A 22,020-nucleotide genomic window follows, 5' to 3' on the forward strand; every position below is an offset into this window, starting at 1 on the left:
TGTTGTATGATATGTACAAGCGAGTAAAGAAGAGGGAGGTGAGGATGAGGATGAGGTTTGACTTTTGACTTTCTTTTATCCTCTATCGTCTCACGAGATGAGATGTCTCAAACGAATTCATACGAGTACAGTGACATGGAGATACGTCCAATCTCCGTAACAGTCATGCGGAGTCTCCATGCTAATTTCGTTTCGTTTTCGAAAAGATCAAAGATGAAGATGAATACATATTGAACATGTTCACTCAGTCTGTACAACCACATCTCAGAGAGTCGCAATCAACAGGATAGCCTCGCCATCATACTATCCCTAACCTAGAGACAGTACAGCCAGCGATCACAGTCCCAAGTCTAGCGTCTAGCTAGACCTGCAGCACCCTCCCCCAAACATGGCCAGCTCATCCACCCTCCCAGGGGTAAAACACAAAGTCATAGGCCTAGTATCAGGAGGGAAAGACAGCTGCTTCAACCTCATGCACTGCGTCGCAAACGGACATGAGATAGTTGCGCTTTCTACTCTGACACCAGAGCCTGGAGTGGGTGAGTGGGATCCCTCTTCCCTCCAGTCTCAAATCAGCTGTTGAATACTCTTTCGGCTGATATCTTGTTCATATACCACTCAGACGAGCTCGACTCCCATCTATACCAATCAGTCGGCACCCACCTCTTACCCCTCATTGCTAAAGCTATGGATCTACCCCTTTATACACGAGTGATCAAGGGTAAAGCAGTATCAAAAGGAGCAGAATATGGAAGTAGGCTCAAAGGCGGAGAGGGGTCTGGTGAGAAGGGGGATGAGACTGAGGATTTGACAGAGTTGTTGAAGGAGGTTATGGTAGGTTATCGTTACCTTTGTTACCTCTGATGCACACCTACGACGAGATGACTGCTGATACAATCTCTATCCCCTTTCTCCTCTTTCTTACAATAAAATACTGCATTCTCTTATTCGTCTATTACGTTATACCATCTTCTCAACACACTTCCTTGCTCAACTACAGTCCGCCCACCCAGAAGCCACAGCCCTCTCCTCAGGCGCGATCCTCTCGACATACCAGCGCCTCCGTATCGAACATGTCTGCTCTCGCCTCAATCTCGTCTCTCTGGCATATCTATGGCAATCCCAGCAAATGCCTTTGTTGCACAAAATGCTGGAGTGCGAGATGGAGGTGGTTCTGATGAAAGTTGCCGGAGTGGGGTTGGGTACGAAAGTAGTGGGGAAGCAGTTGGGGGAGATTATGCCGCTGTTGACTAGGCTGGTAAGTATCCTGTCACTATCTGTCCTCTAACATCTCCCAAAACCAAGCTCCCAGTTGTTGTTCTTTGATATCTTCATCCAATCCGATGGGAGAGGGAACAAGCGCTCAGCCGAAGATATACGAGGCAAGGCTGATATTCCCATTTGAGATAGGAGCAAACCTACGGCTCCCACCCAGCAGGCGAAGGAGGGGAGTACGAAACCCTCACCTTATCCACGCCGCTCTTCTCCCATCGACTGAGACTTACCAAGACGAACACGGTGATCACTGATCCTGAGCCGTATCCCGTTGCCTACCTCAAAGTGGAGGATGCTGAGCTGGAGGCTAAGGAGGGTTGGATCAGACCCACCGTACAGCAGTTGAGGGAGATGTTAGGTTTGGATCAGGAGGTAGGAGGGGAGGAGGGGGTTGATGAGGAGAATCTGGAAATACTGGAGGAGCTGAGAGGGGATTTCGATCTTCAAGGATTAACGTTAGAAGACAAGGATTCGACACAGAATATCGAAATTAGTCATCAGATCGGACCAGTAGTCGGTGGTGATGGTGTACCACGATTTAAGAGGAAAGGACGGTGGTTTTGTATCAGCGTTGATGGAGTGACGAGGAATGGCGAGGATGTGGGCGAAGAGTTGAAGGGTTGCTTCGATGCTATATCGGGTAAGTATTACGCACAGCTTTACGAGACCTATGCACTCGCTCTGTACAACATAGCTGATCTAGCAATTGGTGAGCTAGACACCCTCAAATCACACGACCTCTCCCTCCCCCTCCACTCAACACACATAACCCTCCTCCTCTCCTCGATGTCCCTCTTCCTCCCCGCCAACGCAGCTTATAAGACATACTTTGGGACTTCTCCTCCGTCAAGAGCTACTGTGGCTGTACCATTACAACATAGCAGGGTACGAATCGAGGTTGTTGGGTTCGATGATGCTCCTTTAAATACGAAGGAGAAACTTGTAGGAGATAGGAACGCGCTACACGTGCAGAGTCTGAGTTATTGGGCGCCTGCTAATATTGGGCCGTATAGTCAGGCTGTGATGGTGAGTTGTGGTATCTATCCCTTCTCGCTCTACCTGTTCCGGTCCAGCCAGAACCATTAAATGTCGATTGCGATGAACATTTGGAAGCTGCTATGATATTTACAATATTTATAACATTTCGGAGGGAGTGCTCACGCTAATCTACGTGATAGGTAAACCAACGTATCCACCTAGCAGGCCAGATCCCCCTCCTCCCCTCCTCGCTTACTCTCCCCAATCCTCCTTGCAAGGGATCTCCATACCCTCATCAAGCGGTCTTGGCAGTTCAACACGTAGGGAGGATAATAGATGTTTTGAAAAGCAGGAATTATACGGGTGGAGGATGGGAGGGATGGATAGAGAGTTGTGTGGGATGGTGGGCTCGACCTTCGTCAGGGGATGGGGGTGGTACGAGGGAGGCTGTGGGGGTTGTTAAGAGGGGTTGGGAGATGTGGGTTAGAAAGGTGAGTGGGGGTTTGGAATGGAATTTGACATGAAGAAATGTCGAGGTGAAGCCGACTATGATGGGATGTTGAAAAAAGTCTCCGATAATCCTTGTACGGATGGAGATACGATGATACATGCTGTAAGTACGATTGCTGACTTGTGTTGTTTTCCGTGGGCAGACGAATCAGAGTCAAGTACCAGTACTTTTCGTGCAGGCGTTGGAATTGCCCAAATCCGCTTTAGTAGAATATCAAGTGAATGTCCATACTGGACGAAGAGGTGTTGATCCGTCATCGTCATCCACCTCTTCTGAGGCATCTGTAGACGATGATGAAGATGAGGATGAAAATTTGAAGCCGTCATACACTTCTGGTTTAGAGGAAAGTCAGGGGGTGTGGTGGGAATTATATGGATGTTCGGGGAGGAATCAGGGATCGAGGGGGGTGATCTTTGGGTTGGGTGAGTTTGTTCTTTCTGCGCTGGTATCCGGCAATGTAGAGTTGTTATTATTGATACTGACGAATGGATATGTTCATGCTCGTGCAGATGTGGAGAGCATTTCACGAATATCTGCTGTTCCTACTTTGACGAGAATATTTGATAAAGCTGTGACGATTAGGATATATCATCTGCCTAATATCGGTGATAAACGTGAGTTTCCATTGAGACTCTCTCATGAGCATTCAGACTCTCTCATGAGGTCTCGATAAATATTCTTGAATGAAGTATGACTGATGTTTTTTACTGTGTCGGTATAGTCTCCTCGTTCGCCTCAAGCTTGAAATGCAATTACACGTTGATACCCGTGTATAGCATACATGATAAGAATGGGAAAGAGGCTACAGTGGGATTAGAGATATTTGGGGTATAGCGTATAGCGTATAATGTATAATATGTAATGTCCTGTGTGCTCTGCTGCTGCTGCGCTGATCTGGAATCAACTCTGAATCCTTGATGATCGATCTGTAAATAGATCTTGTCCTTCCGCTTCCCTTAAATAGAATAGAGGTCGATCATCTTCATTTCTTTCTTCTTCCACCCCCAAATACACACTAAATACGCGCCACTTAGCAGTGTGTGTAGTGAGTGTGTTTCATCTTTTGTGCTATCTCATACTCACTCTTACGCGTGTGCCTTTGGACCCTGAATCACATACAAGAGTCTAGACAATAGCTTGATTTTGGTTTTGCTGTTGGTGTGTGAGGTTTCAGCTTTTTGCATGGAGAGAAAGAGTTGGATACATGTCTACTTGACTACCTCACTACTACACTCTGCTCATCGATATCATCCACTCGTTACTTGCATATACTAGTCTGCTACTCACTCTCACTCATACATTACACGCTCTTTTACTATTACCCCACTTGAACGACGACGGAACAACGCGCAGCACGACAGTCGATTGCGGAAACAACGCTTGGATCCAGCCTTTCTTTCTGTCAACATACCATACCTCATACTTTATTGCACTTCTCTGGTAGAAGATACATACGAAGAATAGCATAGCTGTTGAGCAGCATCAGATACTACTACGTATTGTGAGTTTGTGATGATGGGTCAAAGATAGGTGCGGAGGGTTGCTAAGTGATCTGTGACTCAACTCGTTGTCCAGAACTAAACAGCAACAACAAAGTACCGTGAATCAAGGTCATCTGTTCCCTTTGGTAGATCGAATTTCTCATTCTCATTCTCACCATCAGATCACTACACTAGTAGAGGGGAAACTACGAGAAAAGAGAGATCCTTTGATACTTCCTTTGGTATCGTCTCGTCTCATCTCATCGTCAATAACCAATCTTCAATCTGATCATCATCGACTGGAGTATACGATTCCCATCAATCTGAATCTCACAATCTCACAATCAACCATCGAAAAACACAAACTTTTGATTGACTTGTTGGCTAGATCTCGGAAATACATACTAGGAACCCTTCCCACCCTCACCTCGCGGGTCGAGAGCCCTTTATTCAACTTTACGCTCTTTACTTTTCGACACCAACAAATCACACTTCATCTACCCGACCTGATCTTATCTGGACACTCAACATCATATAGATACACAATATGTGCTGCTGCGAGGCGGATTGGAAGAGGGAGGTCGTACCGGATCACAAGGTGGGTTGTGTGTGTTATTGCGGGTTGTTGAGGGTATGAGGACGATCGTGTGATATCATGTCATTATGCGGATGGAAATGTAAGGAAACGCTATCTGAGCATATCATTTCGACAGTGGATGAGAGGGATGCTCGATAAGAAGAGTGGACAGTATCCATGGGAGAAATGCTAATACCATGAAACACAGTTCGATTTCGTCAATGTTAGGGAGTTTCACAAAACAGATATATGGACGAGGATCAAGTGAGTCTGTCTCTGCTCAACTGTGAAACAGACATCACATAGCTGACCATGTGTACCGTTCGTTGCAACAGGTACATATTCAAATATGTCTTCTTACTGAAATCCATCGCTGTGTACGGGTTGGACATCTTCACGGCGTCTACGATGATTCTCGCTGATCATGTGAGTGTACCCTTTGGTTCGATCAGATGCAATGTAATCTAATCGACGATGAGCGTGATGCGTATCTCTTTGGCATTTGACCGGAAGAATGACACAGAGCCATTATCACTTGAAAGTCACTTTGCTGATCTATCTATATCTAGTGGACAAACTCGATTGGTCAGAAATGCGGAGCGAACTGTGCGATCGACGTGCAGTTCAAAATTGCCAAATGGGTTTTCGTGGGATGTATCATCTTTTCCTTCTTGCTTGTGAGTTTGACCAGCTCTTCTACCATACACACATATATACCCTGTATCAGCTATCTGAGGAATTGGATCCAGCCAGCTGATTTTGTTGAGTTGGTCTCTCGCACAGCTCGCATATGAAACTTGGAAAGCGAAGCAGGTTATCGATTCAAGGGATATTTCTTATGCTTTTACGAATTTGATGGCGAACGATTATTACTCTTTTCGTGGGTTGTCTTTTAATGTGGTACTGACAGTGGCCATCTTTATAGTGGTTATGGATTTGCTGATCATTCGTTTGCTTGACAATAGGCAATTACGACAATTTCTGTTTGTTCTGCCATATCGAAGGGTCCACTAAGAAGAAAGATGATTTTGCGTTCTTCATCTTCTTCACTTTCAAGGGTGAGTGAAACATCCACCTCTCCCATCTGTCTCCACCACTTCTGATCTTTCGCTATTGTATATTGTATGTAGTATATTGTATATCATATATGAGAGACATCACTGATACACTCGCTCGTGCAGGCTGGAAACGTCTCCTCCTCGCCGATGGACCCCGTCAATCCATCAACGCCCTCGTTCTCTACTCGTTCGCTTACGCTTATGGATTCCAAACGAGCGATATCCCTGCTTATTGGGATAACTCCGCTATCACTGCGATGTTGCTGTTTTCCATGATTGCGACGGTGTTGATCTTTGCGGGCTCGCTGTTGTTGCTTATTGTCGCCGCTGTTTGTTATGTCCCGCTTTTATGTTATATCCAAGGGAATCTGAAGGTGAGTGGGGTGTCCAACTACTTGATCGATGTGATCTGCACATTCTCTCTTCCCCATTCACGGCTATAAACTCTAGCTGGATTGTCAAATACGATAAATACATAGCTGACACCACTGCAACGCAACCTAGGAATACGTCTGTCACAAAGTAGACAAGCGAATCTCCGAACTAATCAAGAAGAAACAACGACAACGTATCGCCCGAAACGCAGCCATGGAAAAGAAGATGGCTCAAGGTGGATTAAAAGGAGATTCAATGAAAGATGTGATGCCTCAGCCTACCCTCCCTCAGATCTCAATGGACGACGAAGATATGCTTGCTGAGAAGGCGAGACGAAAAGCCGAGAACAGTAGAGGTGGATTGGACACGTCCTCTTTGAATGGGTATGAGTATCCTCCGCCTGGTGGATTGACATCTCTGTATGGCTCGAATGGGTATGCAGAGGATTATGGAAGGTGAGCTACTTTCTTCCTCAATAAGTAGATTTGGGATAGTATAGCTGATGTAAATGAAATGATGGGAGTAGTTCGTCGAATTTGGTTGCGAATGCTGCTCCTGTGGGCATATCGTACCCCCCTCCTGTACAGGGATCAGGTCCTAACAGACCATACTCGCCTTCACCATCTTTCCCACCCTCACGATCCCATTCCGACCTGTCCCAACCGTCGTTCCCTCCTTCCAGATCCCATTCCGATCTATCTCAACCCTCCTTCCCTCCCTCGAGATCTCAATCGGACTTATCGAGATTCGCACCTCATCAGTCCGGGCGAACCTCGCCGTATGGGAATCAGGGGTACATGAGAAACTCTGGTGGATCAGGATCGGGATTGGCTTATGATTCTCCGCTGTCAGCTACGCCTTCTCATGGGTTTGGTTATGGGATCCACCAGAATCAACATCAGAATATGTACGGAGGGGGGAATAATAATCATGGGTGGTAGATTACTATAGATAGATGTTTGTGTTTGTTTGTTTGTATTTTATATGTATAATTTGGATGACATGCTATATATGCTATGCTTTGGTATACTACGAGTTCACACGTGAATTGCATAGTGTTAACACCAAGAGACCATAGATACATATGCCTCGCCTGTAAGTAGAGCACTCCTCACTAGGCGCGCGAATGCTGTAACGATGGTGGTGTTGTGCCTAAATATCCAACGAGTCAGTCGGAGGGAACCGAGCTTTTTTGGTCTAGGTGCGGTGAGTTGAGTACCACTGTAGAAATGTTGAAATTGTTGATCTCGTATACCCTTACCTCGAAGCTCATCTAATCCTTATAGCTAGTCCTACAGCTTCTCAGATCAACGAGCGGACGAGCACACAACCTCTACAACAACGCACGTAGCTTAGCTTGACATAGCTGGGAAAAACAACAAAATGACCGCAGCATCGCCATCGCCCGAATCTATCCAATCCCTCATCCTCCAGACTCTCTCTTCGAGCGGGTTCATCCCTGACTCAAGGCAATTGGCCGTCGATGGGAGGGTGTTGAATAGTGCTGAGGATCAGGGGGCTGTTAGGGGTGTGTTGGACAGTTTACAAAGTAGAGAGGTGAGTGGTTGGTTTTGTTTTTGCTTTTAGTGTGAAGGCGTTGAGGAAGGACTGGATGGTGGATGAGGAGGTGTAGAGGGATTGTGGTGGCTTTGAGATGATGAAGTGTGGACAAGGAAGAGATGGATCGGATCAAGAGATCTGACCTTGAGCTGCCTGTTGCACGATACATATGATATGTGGAATAATAATATTGTATCTAGACTCATGATGCTAATCCTCCTTGTTATTTTACTATGACCTCGCACAGATGATAGAGTACAAGCAAATCACCACCACCTCTTTCACACTCACCGACGAAGGGAGGACGATAAATGAGAATGGATCGCATGAAATCAGAGTGTGGAAGGCTCTGCCTGTTAAGGGGCAGGGCGAACCTGTTACTGTGCAGGAATTGCAGGTGAGTCGGCTTAATTGAATGGTCATGGAACTTGTCGCTATCTTTTATGGAATCAATGGACAACTCTGCTTTGGCATCAATGAGTCTCCGCTTTGGCTGCACCGGATCTCCGCCGTGGCTGTACTTCCAAGGATCATACTGATCTCACTACTCCTTATTCCCGCAGAAACTCGTCGGTCCGGACGTAGCGAAAGTAGGTCAATCACGAGCATTCAAGAACAAGTGGATAGCGAAGGATGGAAATGGGTTCGTGAGAGCTGTAAGTCACTGTCTGATTAGCATTTCCTGCATTGAACGTCATCAAGCTGCACATATCGCCTAATGCTAACTGGATTGTGTTTTGTAAATTGGGTGATGCAGGTCGAAGCACCTTCGGACGAGACTGCCGACCAACTTCGAGAGATCAATGAAAAAGGTGATCATCCCGGTGGGGAGGGTGTGACTAAGGAGTTGCAGAAGAGGAAGTTGATCCAACCCAAGTGAGTGGGCTTTCAAGTCAAATTCAGGAGTGTCATATACGCGGGAAGAGCGTGAAAGGAGAAAGGTCGTGTCGCTTGCTTGGTCGAATGAAATGGAATACCTTGCATTGCGCCCCCCATGTCTATCGGCATGATCAGCAACTCCAGATGATATGAAGTGTGTTCTTGTGGTATCGTACTGAGCTGATCATTGATCACACTTCTCAGAAAACACATCCACTACTCCATCACGAAAGGGTCAAACTTCTCAACAGAGGTTAAGCAGCTGGAGACTGATCTTACTGTTGAGATGTTACAATCGTGAGTTCCTTCTTCCTACTTCATGCCATACATAAGTCCTGCGCCTGAAGGAGTCTTACACTAGATCAAGATGATTTCGCTGACACCCGTTCGAAATCTCACAGCGGTGCATGGAAAGACTCATCATTCAAGCAATACAACTTCGCTGCTACTGGACAACCTACCGATGGAGGTGCCTTACATCCCTTGTTGAAGGTTAGAGAGGAGTTCAGGAATATCTTCTTCGACATGGGGTGAGTGATTGCTCAATTTGATTTTTGAATATCCTCTCCTGCTATTGCTCCACGTTAGAGTAATCTTGCTCATCCACGATCCACTCCAGTTTCACCGAAATGCCTACCAACCGATTCGTCGAATCTGCTTTCTGGAACTTCGATGCGATGTTCGTTCCTCAGCAACATCCAGCTAGGGAGATGCAAGATACCTTCTACGTAAAAGGTGAGTGGCCGTGTTCCGCTTCTAACCCATCGAATCCCTATCCCATTCACAGCCTTCATTTGCGAGATTTCCGCATGTTAACGATTTATATATTCAATTCTAGACCCCGTCAAATCCCTCCGACCTGATGAAGAATACTACCAGAGAGTCCGAAAAGTACACGAGGAAGGTGGATTCGGATCGATAGGTTACCGAGCGCCCTTCTCAAAAGAGGAAGGCGAAAAGCTGTTATTGCGTACTCACACTACTGCTGTCTCGACTGCGATGTTGTATGAGTTGGCAAACCAGAAGGGAGGGTTTAAACCTGCTAAGATGTATAGTATTGATAGAGTTTTCAGGTGGGTTTTATACATCCGGTTCTCTTACATTCTTTCACCTTTCTCTTCACCTTCATCCTTTTCCCCGTGTCACTGGGGTCTCATCGAAGCTACCGATCAACTATCGCATATGTCGTCCTTCTGCTTCATGACTTATTAGAAGATTGTTGTACGACAAACAATGATGATATTGAGCTGACGATGATTACAGAAACGAAACTGCCGATGCTACCCATTTGGCAGAGTTCCACCAGGTCGAAGGTGTAGTTGCTGATTACAACATCACTTTGGGTAATTTGATTGGTAAGTTGTTTGTTATATCAAAACCCAAACACGGCGATGCTGATTCATGCTTTTTGCTCTTGTCCGCAGCTTTCATGCAAGAGTTCTTCGCCAAGACTGGGAACCATAAACTCAGATTCAAGCCTGCTTATAACCCTTACACCGAGGTGGGTCCTGTTGTCCTGTTCTCCTCTTCTGCCCTGATGGGGTGGGAATGCGGAGAATATCAATGAGACCTGTAAAGTGCTGATGGTTTCTGCTTTTTTTGGGTTATAGCCCAGTATGGAAGTTTTCTCGTGGCATGAGGGATTGGGTAAATGGATTGAAATTGCTAATGTGAGTTTTCTTCTGCGCGTGCTGTCCACCCGATTCTTGGTTTGACTAAGCAGTGTCACTTTGCAACATGTTCCCTGTTTGAACTAAGGACTTCTCGTTGATGACCTGTTGTCTTCCCACACTACAGTCTGGTATCTTCCGACCTGAGATGTTGGAACCCATGGGTCTACCCAAAGGTGTCAGAGTACTGGGATGGGGTATGTCCCTCGAACGACCTACCATGATCAAATACAAGATATCGGATATAAGGACTCTGGTGGGTCACAAGACTGATTTGGATCAGGTCAAGAAGAGGGCTGCGGTGAGATTGGAGAAGGGTGATGACTGATCAGGATTGGGTTCGTGTCGTGTGACTTTGAGTCATGGATTGAGGTAAATAGAGTTTAAGCGTCTGTTGACTGTATAGAAGGAGGAGAGAGGCAAGAGATCAGTGAAGTCAGGTCATCAATGCATATACTGTAGACACTGCACAGTCGAGTGGATCCATCCATCCTAGACATTCTCAGGATATCTTGGTTCTTCTCTATGAAATTAACCGCTTGAACAGAGTGTCAGCGTCAATAAAGTTCGTCTCCGGACATTCCTGTTCCCATGTTCCGTTGATGGAATACGCTAAGAGACCTTTTGACCCTGATATGGAAGAGAGATGACCGGGCGGCGCTTCCTCGCTGTATACTTGTACGAAAGATGGGAGGGAGATTGGAGAGGATTCGGGTGAACATGGATTGCCCAATGACGAGGTGGGAACAAGGAGAGAAAGATGTGTATGCTTATTTCCTTGAAATTATCTCCGAGTCGACGAAGAGGAACTCCCTTTGTTCTTTCAGTCCTCCTCCCTGTCCCTCTGCCATTCCTTGCATACGAGTACTCTGCTCGTCCAGTGAGACATCTCTCCATCTTGGCAGATAATCAATCCCTTTACATAACGCCCCGGACACTTGGGATTCCAGCTTGCTAATGAGAATAACGTTATGAACTTTATTGCGTTTAGACTGATAACGATGGACCTGATTTGAGGGCACGGACAACAGAAATTTGTTAGTTGTTGTTGTTGGTTGTAAGAGGAGAAGATAGACATCATCTCTTGCATACAGTACAATCTGATATCCCTTACATAGGACATAGGAAGGGTCACATATCCAACGTCTGCGTCTGGAACGTATGCTCATATATGCTTGGGAAGAAGCAGGAAATACGAATTAGATATCCAACTACGCGACAAGGCGGCGCGTACATGCAGATGCAGATGCCCAAAGTCAGATCAGATGGATAATCCTACGACAATCACAACGACTACTTTGCTCTGTTATTCCGCTGTAACCTCGCAACCAACAATCGACCAATTGACCTGCGATACTGGCTGGAGGGACAAAGCATATCTGGATTACACCCGTCTACCAACTGGGATATTCACTACAATCTAGATGAGACAGAGATCACCCGAACCACCCTCACCAACCATGATAGGCCTACCATACCTCACCAAACGGATAATCGTTCGAAGCTTCCTCATAACCTTTGGGATAATGGTCCTATTCATAATCTCATCTGATATCATAGATGATCAGGACTATGACCACAAATCCGGCGGTCAAAGAAGTGCGGTACCTACCACGGCGGGACAGTGGTTCAAATCGCCTGATAAGTGGTTGGGCAAGTGGAGAGGGAATAGTATGGGATTGGCGCAGGGAGATGCGAACTTGAAGTTTGGGATGGACGAATTAGATGGGGGGTTCGAAGGGCGGTATAGCTCTTACTCTGATGAGAGTGAGGGTGGGGCGGGGGAGGGGAAAGATGGTTGGGTGGATTTGGAGTGGGAGTTGATGGTTACGAATTATGAAGGGGGTGGGTCCATTTATTATACTCTATGTTACTCTCTATGTCGCTCTCCCCATACTCTCTATGCACTCTCCCTTTACTCCCGTTGTTACCCCTCTCCTTCTTCAACTGGTACCTCCACAGACAGAGCAAGACCATACTCCCTCAATATAGATCATATACTATCGATTTATTTTCATCCGTGCTGACCCGCATACACCACAGGCACACCAGGCTATCAAGTCTTCTCCAACATGTATCTCATAAACTCCGTCCTCACCTCTGTATCTCCCTCGGACGCAAGTCAGATAATAGAGCTGCCGACAGACGACGAAGACGCTTATCAGCTAGACTTGGAGATTCAGGAGCAAATGTCGAACAAACCGAAACGGAACCCATTTCCTGAGGTCAAGCATGTTTTGTCGGGTGAAAAGAGGGGAGAAGGGGCGAGGGAAGATAGGTGGAAAGTTGTGGATCAGGATGTGGGGAGGGATGAGATTGGAAGGAGGGGATATAAGTTGGGGGGAGTAACTGTGAGTGTCTATCACTTTTATATGATTGTTTGAAGCTGGGATATACCCATGTACATCATCATCATATTTGCAGAGAGTCCGATCTCGGTCTCTCCAGGGCCTGGACATGATTCCTATTGAATCTCGAGACATGCTGACCAGTTGAATACACAGTACATCTTCAACGATCCTCCTGGACCTGATGGCTATCTGGGTAAGCTTCGGTCCAAACACCCCCTCGAGTATCTCGGGCCTCGGTACTGACGCCTTGATCTGCCAATAGTGTACTTCCGACATTTTGTCCTCGAAGCTTTCCTAGGAGCGACTCGAGTACTGGCATCTACTATGCCGTACTCAACGTCGAAATCTATACCCAAACGAATATGGTTTCCTCGTTGTGGTGCTGAGCCTAGCTGGAGGGATGATAGGGGTGAAAGTGAGCAGTTCTGCCTTCCTCGACTGCTCTCTTGCCTCACGTTATGAGCATGTCTTGACCCAGGTGATCAGCTAATGTGACGTCTTCTTGTGCTAGACGCCTGGTTCCTGGCTCATGCTTTACCGTCAGTCTCTGTGGAGGATAAGCAAGGATGGGAGGATAGGAATACCGCTGGGTTGCCGATATTGCTGGAGAAGGTTGTGATCATCGACCGATGTGAGTTGCACCGTCTCGTACCACGCTATCTTATGAAGGGGAAACTCAAGCTGATCTGACTCGATGCAACAGGGGCTGCCCATTCATCAGGAGGAGAAGTAGGTAAATGGGGAAAGGTGAGTCTATTATCGATTCTTCACTCGGTCTCACCCGCCATTCCCATACTGCGACCAATGCTGATCACTCGCCATATACAACAGATGAACGCCCTCATACCCTCCATCTCAGCCACCCGATCATTCTGGGATCCCATCAGGTCCAACGTCATGCGCTCGTTGGGTGTAGATGAGCATTCGGAGATCGGTTCGAGGGGATTGCCAGTGGTGGTCTACGTAGACAGGCAGGTGGGTCTGATCTGACACGCTGTTGCATTTCGTTGCTGATTCATCTTGGTAGAAGGAGAACCCTAAGATGAAGCAGTCCGATCATGATGCCCTGGTAGAAGGTTTGATGAGCTTGACGAACGTTGCTGAAGTTCATGTGGCGAGGTTATCAGCTATGAGTAAGGCTCGTCAGGTCGATTTGATGGGAAGGGCCCAGGTGAGTATCTCAATTTTCTCTCTCTTATCCTTTCACTTGGACTCCTGCTCGGATCAGATCGTTTGGGCTGATATCATCGTCATCATAGGTGGTCGTATCTCTACATGGTGATGAACTCTTCACGACACTTTGGATGCCACCGAGGGAGGATTCGCTGGTCATTGAACTGTTCGAAGACGGCGGATTTATACGTAAGTCTCTACTCAGGGATCTTCCTCTCTTTCCGTTCGTGTTTCTGGTAAGAAACAGAACCTGACTACTTCTTGTAATGTTATAGGCGACTTTGAACTACTGGCGACAGGTTTGAACCATAAATACATAGCAGTCCAAGGTGACAAAGTCCTAACAGAGGAGAAATGGAGAGAAACGGGAGCTACGAAAGGTGATGAACGTGATAAGGTGGGTCTAATCTCCCTTTATACTTATGTCCGAAATGGTAAGGACTCATTGGCTGATAAGATGATGACAGGGAGAAATAAGTATAAATACGGAATTGGTTGTTAGATTGATAGCAGATTCGCTTGGATCAGATTCGGCGTCGGAAGAGTCGACGGGTGAATGATAGAGGGGATTTGGTGGTTTATTGCACTGTAGTGTTATATGGTTTTGGGATTTATGGATATACTGTATCATAGTTTATGAATCCATTGAATGGAGCGCGACTCATTCTGACAAGGTAGGCAAGCTCTGTTCTCGAGTACGGGCTGAATTGAAAAACTAGCGAATACTATCGACAAGCGCAGATTCAGATACATGTCTCTAGCCGAACTCAATTGACAAAGACTGACGGTAAGTGATGGTGAGTCAAGATGATGTTCCAGCTCCTGAAGGATGTCATCTCTATTTTAAATATCGCCTCGAAGACGAGAGCCTGATACTGCCTCGTTGGCTAGCAAGATCAGCATGCGCATAGTCGCGTCAATCATTGAGGAGTCGACATCAAAATCTAGCAAATGTGCGTGCATGACCTTGATAAGGTTGAAAATATGACGTGTTAGGGTTCACGAAGTCAGCAGTAAGGCTGTCTACGCCTGGGGAGATACTGTGATCCGTGATTTGGAACTGCGAGTACCTTTCCTCTCATTTCCAGTGCACAGATGATCAGCTACCAGGGTCGAGTATCATAAGATCATCGACGACATGAGCGCCAGAAAGAAGCGTAGCAGACGCTCGAGGACCATTTCTTCGGTGTACAACCGAGAGGATGCGGATCTGGAACTATGTAGTAACGATAGTAAGATATTCAAGGTGGATTCGTTCTATCTGAAAGCTCATAGGTGTGTTCATTCTCTTATGCTCTGTGACTTTGCATGGAATTTGGACTCATCTCAAGACGAAGCGAGATATTCAGAGACATGTTCACCAATCAATCCTTCACAAACTCGTCCATCCCCATCGACCTCCATTCAAGAGACCTGACAGCCTTACTTGACATTATGGTCTCCGGCGAACCACCCAAGAAAGCCCTCTCGCTCAAACAGGTCAAAACCCTCTACGCATTTTGTGATCAATACGAATGCCCCTTCGTGCGTCAACTGATGCTCGCACAATTCAAGAAAGTGGCAGATACCGATCCGTGGGAGACGTTCGTTCTGGCGGGTGAACACAGGGATATCGATCTGGCGAAACAAGCCATAGAGTTCATGCCGAAATGCAAGGACAAGCACCTGATCTCGGCTGGTAAGCTGCCTTTGGCGATGGCGAAGCAGGCCGATCTATCGTTCCTCTTGTCGTTGCTTGAGCAAACGCAGATCCAACAGACTCAGGTTTATACGCTCGAGAACGGGTATTCGGAAAGTCAAGTCAACGAACGTTGGGCAAAGGTCGCGAAACATTTTCAGCCGAGGGAGTAGGCTGGACGAGGTGAGTCGATTCTTTTCCTACGGCTTTTCACTGAGATTGCATAGGCATTTGCACCATGCTGATGATCGCCTTCAGTCCAGTCATAGCCATGACGTCTCGTTGCAAAATCATTTCCATGTTTCCATATCCTGCGCCGGAACAAAGCCCCTGTCACTATGAGGTCTTTGGGATCAAATTTTATGTATCCATGTATACATCCTGAAATGCATTTCACAAAGTGCTTCTCTGTACTTTTAAACGATTTGGCTGCACATGGGTGTCGCCATAGCCTGCTTTGACCGTTTACTAGTCCAGAATGACAAGAAAGGTTGACACTTCGGCAGTAATTCTGTCATCTTGTACATTGCAACATCCAAAAAGAGGAATGGAAACTACAGTACTCGGGGTGCCCAAATGGTCCCCCACTTTGGTACTGACCGAGCGATATGAAACTTGTCTGCGCAGAGCTAACGGGATGCGGAATTTTGTTCATTCGATGACCGTAGCTGAGGAACACAGCTTCCAATCAAGGTTGATGTCTGTTTCATTTACAGTGAAAACGCCTGATAGGAGTCGCAAGCCTGACCGTTCGGTTTGACCTTTTGTCCTTGCACAACCTCTTCTGAGCTGAACATGCGGTTTCTCTTTTTAATCGTGCTGAGCCTCAGCTCTTCAAAGGATTTTCACCATTTCGTTGTGCTATGCGCAAGCTATTAACGCTCCTGAGCACTTTCAGAGACCGCCAGTCGATATCAGGACTCTCGTCAGAATCCAAATCGAGCGACGTCGACATCGCCGTCCTCACTTCGGACAAAGCAGAAATCAATATACCCTCATATATGCTGCAAGCGAATAGGTGAGCGTGAATTTCAAGCCTGCTACTTTCAGTATCCTTCCGGTCAAGGTTAGCACATCAGCTGAGGATCACTGGAACCGGAACAGTGCAGTCTTTCGAGATCTCCTTGGGGATCCCTCTTTCTCATCCGCCCCAAAACCCATACCAATCGACGCATTTTCAGCCGACCTCAAGTGTTTCCTCAACTTCATGTATCAAGCCCATGTTCCTCTACCCAAGAGCTGGACTCAGGCCGAGATATTCCTAGACCTCTGCGAGAAGTATGAGTGCGAGATCATCAAAGAGAGATTGATGCAGGCGTTGAGGTCCTTCTCACCCAAGAAACCATGGGAGGCATTCTATTTCGCAAGTCATCATGATGATATCCTCCTGGCGAGACATGCCTTACAATGTCTTGGATCAGATAAGAAACGGAAGAATGCTATCTCGAGTGATATTTCGTTGGAGGAAGCTTCGAAGGTCACTTTACCGTATTTGCTGGGATATTTTGTTCTTTGTAATATGCTGGAGCCACCTTTGGTTTGGAAATCTGGTCTGATTGAGAAGGACTGGAATTACTGGGGAGACAATTTACGCCTAGGAGGTAGCTGAGTTATCGGGCTCTTTGAAACCGGCTGGGTGATGCTAATGGACATTTGGGTTCGTCTAAGAAACGGGTACGAATGTCAAACACGATTTTGGGGAAATCTGGGTTGTGACCTGAGTTTAGAGAGAAGGTTTACTGGGAATGACCTCAACAGATTGTAAAACACATCCTAGATAGACAGATTGTTTGGACGTCGTATTGCAAGGTATGAATGCAAATGAGTGCACTTTCCGTCCTGTGTGTTTCTCGCTTTCTTGATATATCAACCTTAATAATCGCCTGACCCCCTTCTTCTTTCGTTTGAGAAAGTTACAATTTTCATTTTCACCATGTCTCTACACCTTTTGTAACCAGAATTCGTGACCCACTAAGCATCATGTCGAATGCTACCAAAGACAGTCCTCTGAGGTCAATGACATACAACTCCGATGAAGCCGACGTCACCCTTCTCAGTTCGGATGGTACAGAGTTTAAAGTCCACTCTTATATGCTGAAAGCTCACAGGTGAGTAACAAACCTTATGGAAGCCTGTGATTCATCAGAGGCTCATGACATAGGTGCTTCTTTAGCTTGGTTCTTCGACCCATCCTGTGCGACCCAGCTTTCAAACCTTCCCCTATGACTATCGATGCCAGCCCGGAAGACTTGACTTGTTTCCTTGATCTCATGCACAACAAGCCACCACACACGATATCCGACTGGCCACAGGCTGAGAAGGTGTTAGATTTGATTGATCAATACGAATGCGATGTGGCGAGCGAACGAATTTGGGTCGTCTTGAACGAAAAAGCCAAATCGGAACCATGGAGAGTCTTCTGTTTGGCAAGCAAGCGAAATAGTTTGGCATTGGCAAAACATGCTCTGAGCTGTATGGCGTGTGACGTGAATCGTAGGCAGATGAGTATACACACATTGTCACACGAAGATGCTTCCAAGATAGCCCTGTCTTACCTTCTGGGACTCATTCGGAAACTTTCGATATCACAATACACCGCATCATATAGTCCTTCACATTTTACTAATGACTGGAAGGGCATCGCTGAAGGCTATGCGCCCGTTTATCCAGTGAGTGACATTCCTATTTCGACTCGCTGGAGCGACTGACGTTCGCTCTCAGAAGAGAACAGGATGAATACCATACAAAGGTCCGGCATTGCCCCGTGTTATATATAAATACATATGATTTATACTCTTCCGAGCAGCGCTTCCATGACTCAAGTGGATGACTGCAGCTGATTGGGGTGCAACTACTGAAATGCATCTTGTCTCCTATCGTCCAGGAATATGTCTCGAAATGCCTGAACTGGTGAATGCTTCCGAAATGATTTTGAAACACCTGGTGGTAATACTCGGCTTCCTTGTTCTAGGTTTATATCTTGCCAATCCGGTTTGACGTGGGTCGTTAGGTCTTCGTCATCTTGCTTTCAGACTTGCGCATCTTTCAGTCTACTCCAACTTTGATGGGTTGGGCAGAATGATATTCAGCGCAATATTGATCATGTGATGGTCCATCTAAAACGCTGGGGCAGCAAGATCAGATAAATTGGTATCAATATGTCGCTGAAGAATAATCCAAGATACTCTGCAGGCTAAAATGACGAGTCAGCCGATATCACCCTTACCAATTCGGACAATATGTTGTTCAAAGTGCATTCCTACAAGTTGAAAACACACAGGTGAGGAATGACTGACTCTTATGCTGTAATTCTTCTTTGCCAAAGCAGACATGTATTCTACCGGTCCATCTGTGTTTGGTCTTGACAGATTGAATGTGGCTGATGTAAAGATGGTGCACTCCGTCTTCAGAGATATGCTTGGCGACCCCAAATTGGAATCCTCACCTATCCCCATGGATGCCAATTTCTCATACCTGGAATTATTCCTCGACTTCATGCTCAAATACCCTGCACCAACTATATCTGACTGGCCTGCAGTTCCCGCCATGCTAGCTCTAGCAGACAAGTGGGACACTCCGGTGGTCAGCGAGCGGGTCCGAAACGGGTTAAATCACATGACAAAGAGATATCCTTGGGAGATCTTCTGCTTTGCAAGTCATGAAAATAATTTGGAACTTGCACGAAAGGCTTTAGAAAATATGGGTCAAGATTTCAAGCACAACACTATGACTCTATTGGATATCTCTGCAAAAGACGTACTGGAGCCTACTGTGCCGTATTTGGTTGGATTACTCTGTCAATTGGGTACGAATAGGGAAGGTTACTGGAATAAGAAAGATCATCGAATGGATGTGAACTGGGAGAAAATGGCGAAGGAGTTTAGCCCTCGACGTTGAATTGTGGTGGAAACATGTCGTTTATTCCAAATGAATTGTATGTATCTTCATGGTGATGATACCTAGTGATTGTGTTACTGTGGACGGGGCTACATGATCCCTGTTTGTCTCTTAACCGAATCGTCATAAACCACGAAGGTATGCATATGCTATCATCAACTAGATCATCATCTTCCTTCCCTCATCGTCCAACTCCACTCTTCCAACCACTACACCATTCTTAGCTTTCTTATCGTTCATCCATCTACCTAACCTAGGTTCCTGGCCTACAGAGGCGACAATGTAAATATCATTCTTACTCCTCTTGCCTGTATCACCATCAGTCGTATCGGGGAAAGACGAAGGTTGGACAGTATCGGTAGGGTAAGAAAGAAGCTGTATCGAATTGATGAATCCTCGCATCGGGATCGTAAGTGGTAATGCCGAGAAATTCTTAAGTGAGGAATCGAGTGCCCAGAATTGGATGTGACCATCGTATGAACCTGCAAAGCAAAATCAGCTTTGAAATGAAGAGGCGATTTGTGAGAAAAGCGACTTACCGGATGCAAAGAGATTCGTTCCCCTCAGTCCCGCCAGAGCAGTAATCCACCGAGGTCCGCTGATTGAATGATCGTCGCTATCTACTAAATCGCTCAAGCCGTGTGCGAGTGCTTGTGTGAAGATGGGCTTCTTCTTGCCGATGTGCCATAATGATATCGACCTGGAAATGTCAGGGTCAGCTTTGGTGAGTCTTCGACAAACCGAAAACCTTGATGGAGCTAACGTACCCGCTATCTCCCCCTGAAACGAAATGCTGATCATCCAACATCTCCACCACATCGATACTACCCTCTATAAATTCTTTACTCTTTCCTTTACCTTTCCTGTCCCTCTTAGCCTGTTCAGCAGGATCAACACCTTCTGTCCAACCCCCACCTAATCTCTCTTTCCTTTCTTCAGGTAACAAACCAGCTTGGTCTGTTCTGGTCTTACCACCTCCTCTGAAGACCAGCTGTACTTCTTCTTCAACTTTCCACCATCTACATGTCCTATCCCTTGATCCGGCAGTGACCGCCAGAGTGGGTTTCAGGGAAGATACAGATGGTATGGAATCCTGATGACCGAAGAATGTATCTATGACTGATAGTGTCGCTAGGGAATGTAAGGCTAGATGTCGGGATAAGGATGCAGAGAGGATATGGTGAGACGGGTTGTTTAATGTGGGCATAGCAATCGACTTCCAATAATTCATGTCAGCTTAAACACTCAAATGATAGAGCAACGTGTAAGCTCACGGTGACAGCATCCTTGTGCCCTCTCAAACCCGTCACCCAAACAGGTTCATCACCTTCCACATTCCACACTCCAATCACCTTGTCCCTTCCACCAGTAACAACAAATTTTCCATCTTCACTTGCAGCTATACACAGGATCTCTCCTTTATGTCCACCATCCTCGCCTACAGCTTGTCCGAATGGTTTACCAATCTTCTTGAGCGTTGAAGTAGCGTATCTGATGATCGAACCTCGTTTGGTGGATACAAAGAGATATTTGGGTGTCAAAGCGGCAGAAGTGGGTACGAGGGGTGATGTGGACAGGAGACGGGTGGTGATTGAGGTGGCGTGGGATGCGATGTACAGATGTATTTTGCCTGATTGTTCGGCCTATGAGATGGTATATAGCTGCTTGAGCTACAAGGAACATGCAGTTGAGAAAAAATTACTTACAACATCTCTCTGTAACCTTGAAGCTATTAATTCTCTATCGATCTCAGCGGCATCGTAGTCGGTGTTTGCATTGGCTAGGTATGACCCAGATCAGCTACAGATGAATTTGAAGGGCATTCTGCAGCTGAACTTACCAGCTTCCACCTCATCTCTGACTTTCGCCAAATACCCTTTAGCCAACCTGACTCGCTTCTCAGCAGCAGTCTCATTCTGATCTATCAATTCCTCATCACTATAATTCACATCTTCTCTTCCAGCTCTAAAATCCATCAGATCCAAGTCGCCCCCACCATTCTCCCCTTCAGCCTCTGATGAGAGCTCTTCATCTTTCTCGGCTCTTCTAGTTGGTTTCGTTTTCTGTCCTTTACCATAAGGCAGTAGACGTCCTTCGCCGCCATTTGATCTGGATGGTCCAGCTCGATTGGTTCGTTTTCGTTTCTTGTCGGATTGGAAGAATGGGTCAGGCATCTTGCTGAGTGCTGTTAAGGTCTCAATGGATGATGGATTTTGGTATACGATCCAAGATATGTACGTTGTTGTCTCTATATGCAGCAAAAGATGCTCGACCTCTCAACCTGGACCTCGAAAAATATATATCTCAAAATAAAAATCAGAAGATGACACGTGGAAAAAAAACAACCATGTTAGGTACGCGATCAGTCAAAAGGGCATGATGACTAGGCTCGTTGATCACGCAACGTCAAAGATCCCATAATAGGCGCGCTTCCGGTTGGCGCCACGTCCTTGGACGAGCACGTCGGTTCAACATGCCTCGTCATAACCAGCAGTATATATATGTGTGTATATACCCCACCATACACCATATATTCATTCAATATCCCCTTCCTATA

The 22,020-nt window shown here is 46.3% G+C and overlaps 9 protein-coding genes across 9 annotated transcripts; 8 read left to right on the forward strand and 1 right to left on the reverse strand.

Annotated features, from left to right (window-relative positions):
- Nucleotides 1–388: 388 nt before the first annotated feature.
- On the forward strand, nucleotides 389–3,598 carry I302_100115 (uncharacterized protein; the record flags this gene model as incomplete). The annotated part of the gene is made up of 9 exons (XM_019190140.1): nucleotides 389–539; nucleotides 623–834; nucleotides 1,001–1,258; nucleotides 1,411–1,915; nucleotides 1,994–2,301; nucleotides 2,454–2,744; nucleotides 2,907–3,186; nucleotides 3,274–3,378; nucleotides 3,486–3,598. 9 exons carry the CDS (start codon nucleotides 389–391, stop codon nucleotides 3,596–3,598), a joined length of 2,223 nt encoding a protein of 740 aa, XP_019046888.1.
- Nucleotides 3,599–4,792: 1,194 nt separating this feature from the next.
- Nucleotides 4,793–7,196, forward strand: I302_100116 (uncharacterized protein; the record flags this gene model as incomplete). The annotated part of the gene is made up of 9 exons (XM_019190141.1): nucleotides 4,793–4,843; nucleotides 5,031–5,086; nucleotides 5,158–5,248; nucleotides 5,392–5,499; nucleotides 5,606–5,702; nucleotides 5,788–5,880; nucleotides 6,004–6,254; nucleotides 6,385–6,710; nucleotides 6,782–7,196. 9 exons carry the CDS (start codon nucleotides 4,793–4,795, stop codon nucleotides 7,194–7,196), a joined length of 1,488 nt encoding a protein of 495 aa, XP_019046889.1.
- Nucleotides 7,197–7,638: 442 nt separating this feature from the next.
- I302_100117 (phenylalanine-tRNA ligase, alpha subunit) lies at nucleotides 7,639–10,692 on the forward strand (the record flags this gene model as incomplete). The annotated part of the gene is made up of 12 exons (XM_019190142.1): nucleotides 7,639–7,812; nucleotides 8,063–8,212; nucleotides 8,379–8,471; nucleotides 8,573–8,691; nucleotides 8,899–8,991; nucleotides 9,096–9,224; nucleotides 9,314–9,429; nucleotides 9,533–9,767; nucleotides 9,958–10,049; nucleotides 10,119–10,195; nucleotides 10,305–10,364; nucleotides 10,492–10,692. 12 exons carry the CDS (start codon nucleotides 7,639–7,641, stop codon nucleotides 10,690–10,692), a joined length of 1,539 nt encoding a protein of 512 aa, XP_019046890.1.
- Nucleotides 10,693–11,824: 1,132 nt separating this feature from the next.
- On the forward strand, nucleotides 11,825–14,448 carry I302_100118 (uncharacterized protein; the record flags this gene model as incomplete). The annotated part of the gene is made up of 11 exons (XM_019190143.1): nucleotides 11,825–12,209; nucleotides 12,408–12,715; nucleotides 12,869–12,908; nucleotides 12,978–13,130; nucleotides 13,227–13,346; nucleotides 13,419–13,462; nucleotides 13,547–13,690; nucleotides 13,743–13,886; nucleotides 13,975–14,077; nucleotides 14,164–14,285; nucleotides 14,356–14,448. 11 exons carry the CDS (start codon nucleotides 11,825–11,827, stop codon nucleotides 14,446–14,448), a joined length of 1,656 nt encoding a protein of 551 aa, XP_019046891.1.
- Nucleotides 14,449–15,026: 578 nt separating this feature from the next.
- Nucleotides 15,027–15,739, forward strand: I302_100119 (uncharacterized protein; the record flags this gene model as incomplete). The annotated part of the gene is made up of 2 exons (XM_019190144.2): nucleotides 15,027–15,163; nucleotides 15,226–15,739. The coding sequence occupies 2 exons, from the start codon at nucleotides 15,027–15,029 to the stop codon at nucleotides 15,737–15,739; spliced, it is 651 nt and encodes a 216-aa protein (XP_019046892.2).
- Nucleotides 15,740–16,429: 690 nt separating this feature from the next.
- Nucleotides 16,430–17,175, forward strand: I302_100120 (uncharacterized protein; the record flags this gene model as incomplete). Its single annotated transcript, XM_019190145.1, has 2 exons — nucleotides 16,430–16,584; nucleotides 16,671–17,175. The coding sequence occupies 2 exons, from the start codon at nucleotides 16,430–16,432 to the stop codon at nucleotides 17,173–17,175; spliced, it is 660 nt and encodes a 219-aa protein (XP_019046893.1).
- Nucleotides 17,176–17,546: 371 nt separating this feature from the next.
- On the forward strand, nucleotides 17,547–18,174 carry I302_100121 (uncharacterized protein; the record flags this gene model as incomplete). Its single annotated transcript, XM_065869023.1, has 3 exons — nucleotides 17,547–17,674; nucleotides 17,740–18,045; nucleotides 18,111–18,174. 3 exons carry the CDS (start codon nucleotides 17,547–17,549, stop codon nucleotides 18,172–18,174), a joined length of 498 nt encoding a protein of 165 aa, XP_065725095.1.
- An 806-nt stretch (nucleotides 18,175–18,980) lies between these two features.
- Nucleotides 18,981–19,463, forward strand: I302_100122 (uncharacterized protein; the record flags this gene model as incomplete). Its single annotated transcript, XM_065869024.1, has 1 exon — nucleotides 18,981–19,463. The coding sequence occupies one exon, from the start codon at nucleotides 18,981–18,983 to the stop codon at nucleotides 19,461–19,463; it is 483 nt and encodes a 160-aa protein (XP_065725096.1).
- Nucleotides 19,464–19,622: 159 nt separating this feature from the next.
- I302_100123 (uncharacterized protein) lies at nucleotides 19,623–21,637 on the reverse strand (the record flags this gene model as incomplete). Its single annotated transcript, XM_019190147.1, has 6 exons — nucleotides 19,623–19,945; nucleotides 20,003–20,163; nucleotides 20,231–20,679; nucleotides 20,738–21,106; nucleotides 21,170–21,243; nucleotides 21,304–21,637. The coding sequence occupies 6 exons, from the start codon at nucleotides 21,635–21,637 to the stop codon at nucleotides 19,623–19,625; spliced, it is 1,710 nt and encodes a 569-aa protein (XP_019046895.1).
- Between the last annotated feature and the right edge of the window lie 383 nt (nucleotides 21,638–22,020).

Source organism: Kwoniella bestiolae, chromosome 1 (assembly GCF_000512585.2).
Source record: "Kwoniella bestiolae CBS 10118 chromosome 1, complete sequence".
Taxonomy (NCBI): Eukaryota; Fungi; Basidiomycota; class Tremellomycetes; order Tremellales; family Cryptococcaceae; genus Kwoniella; species Kwoniella bestiolae.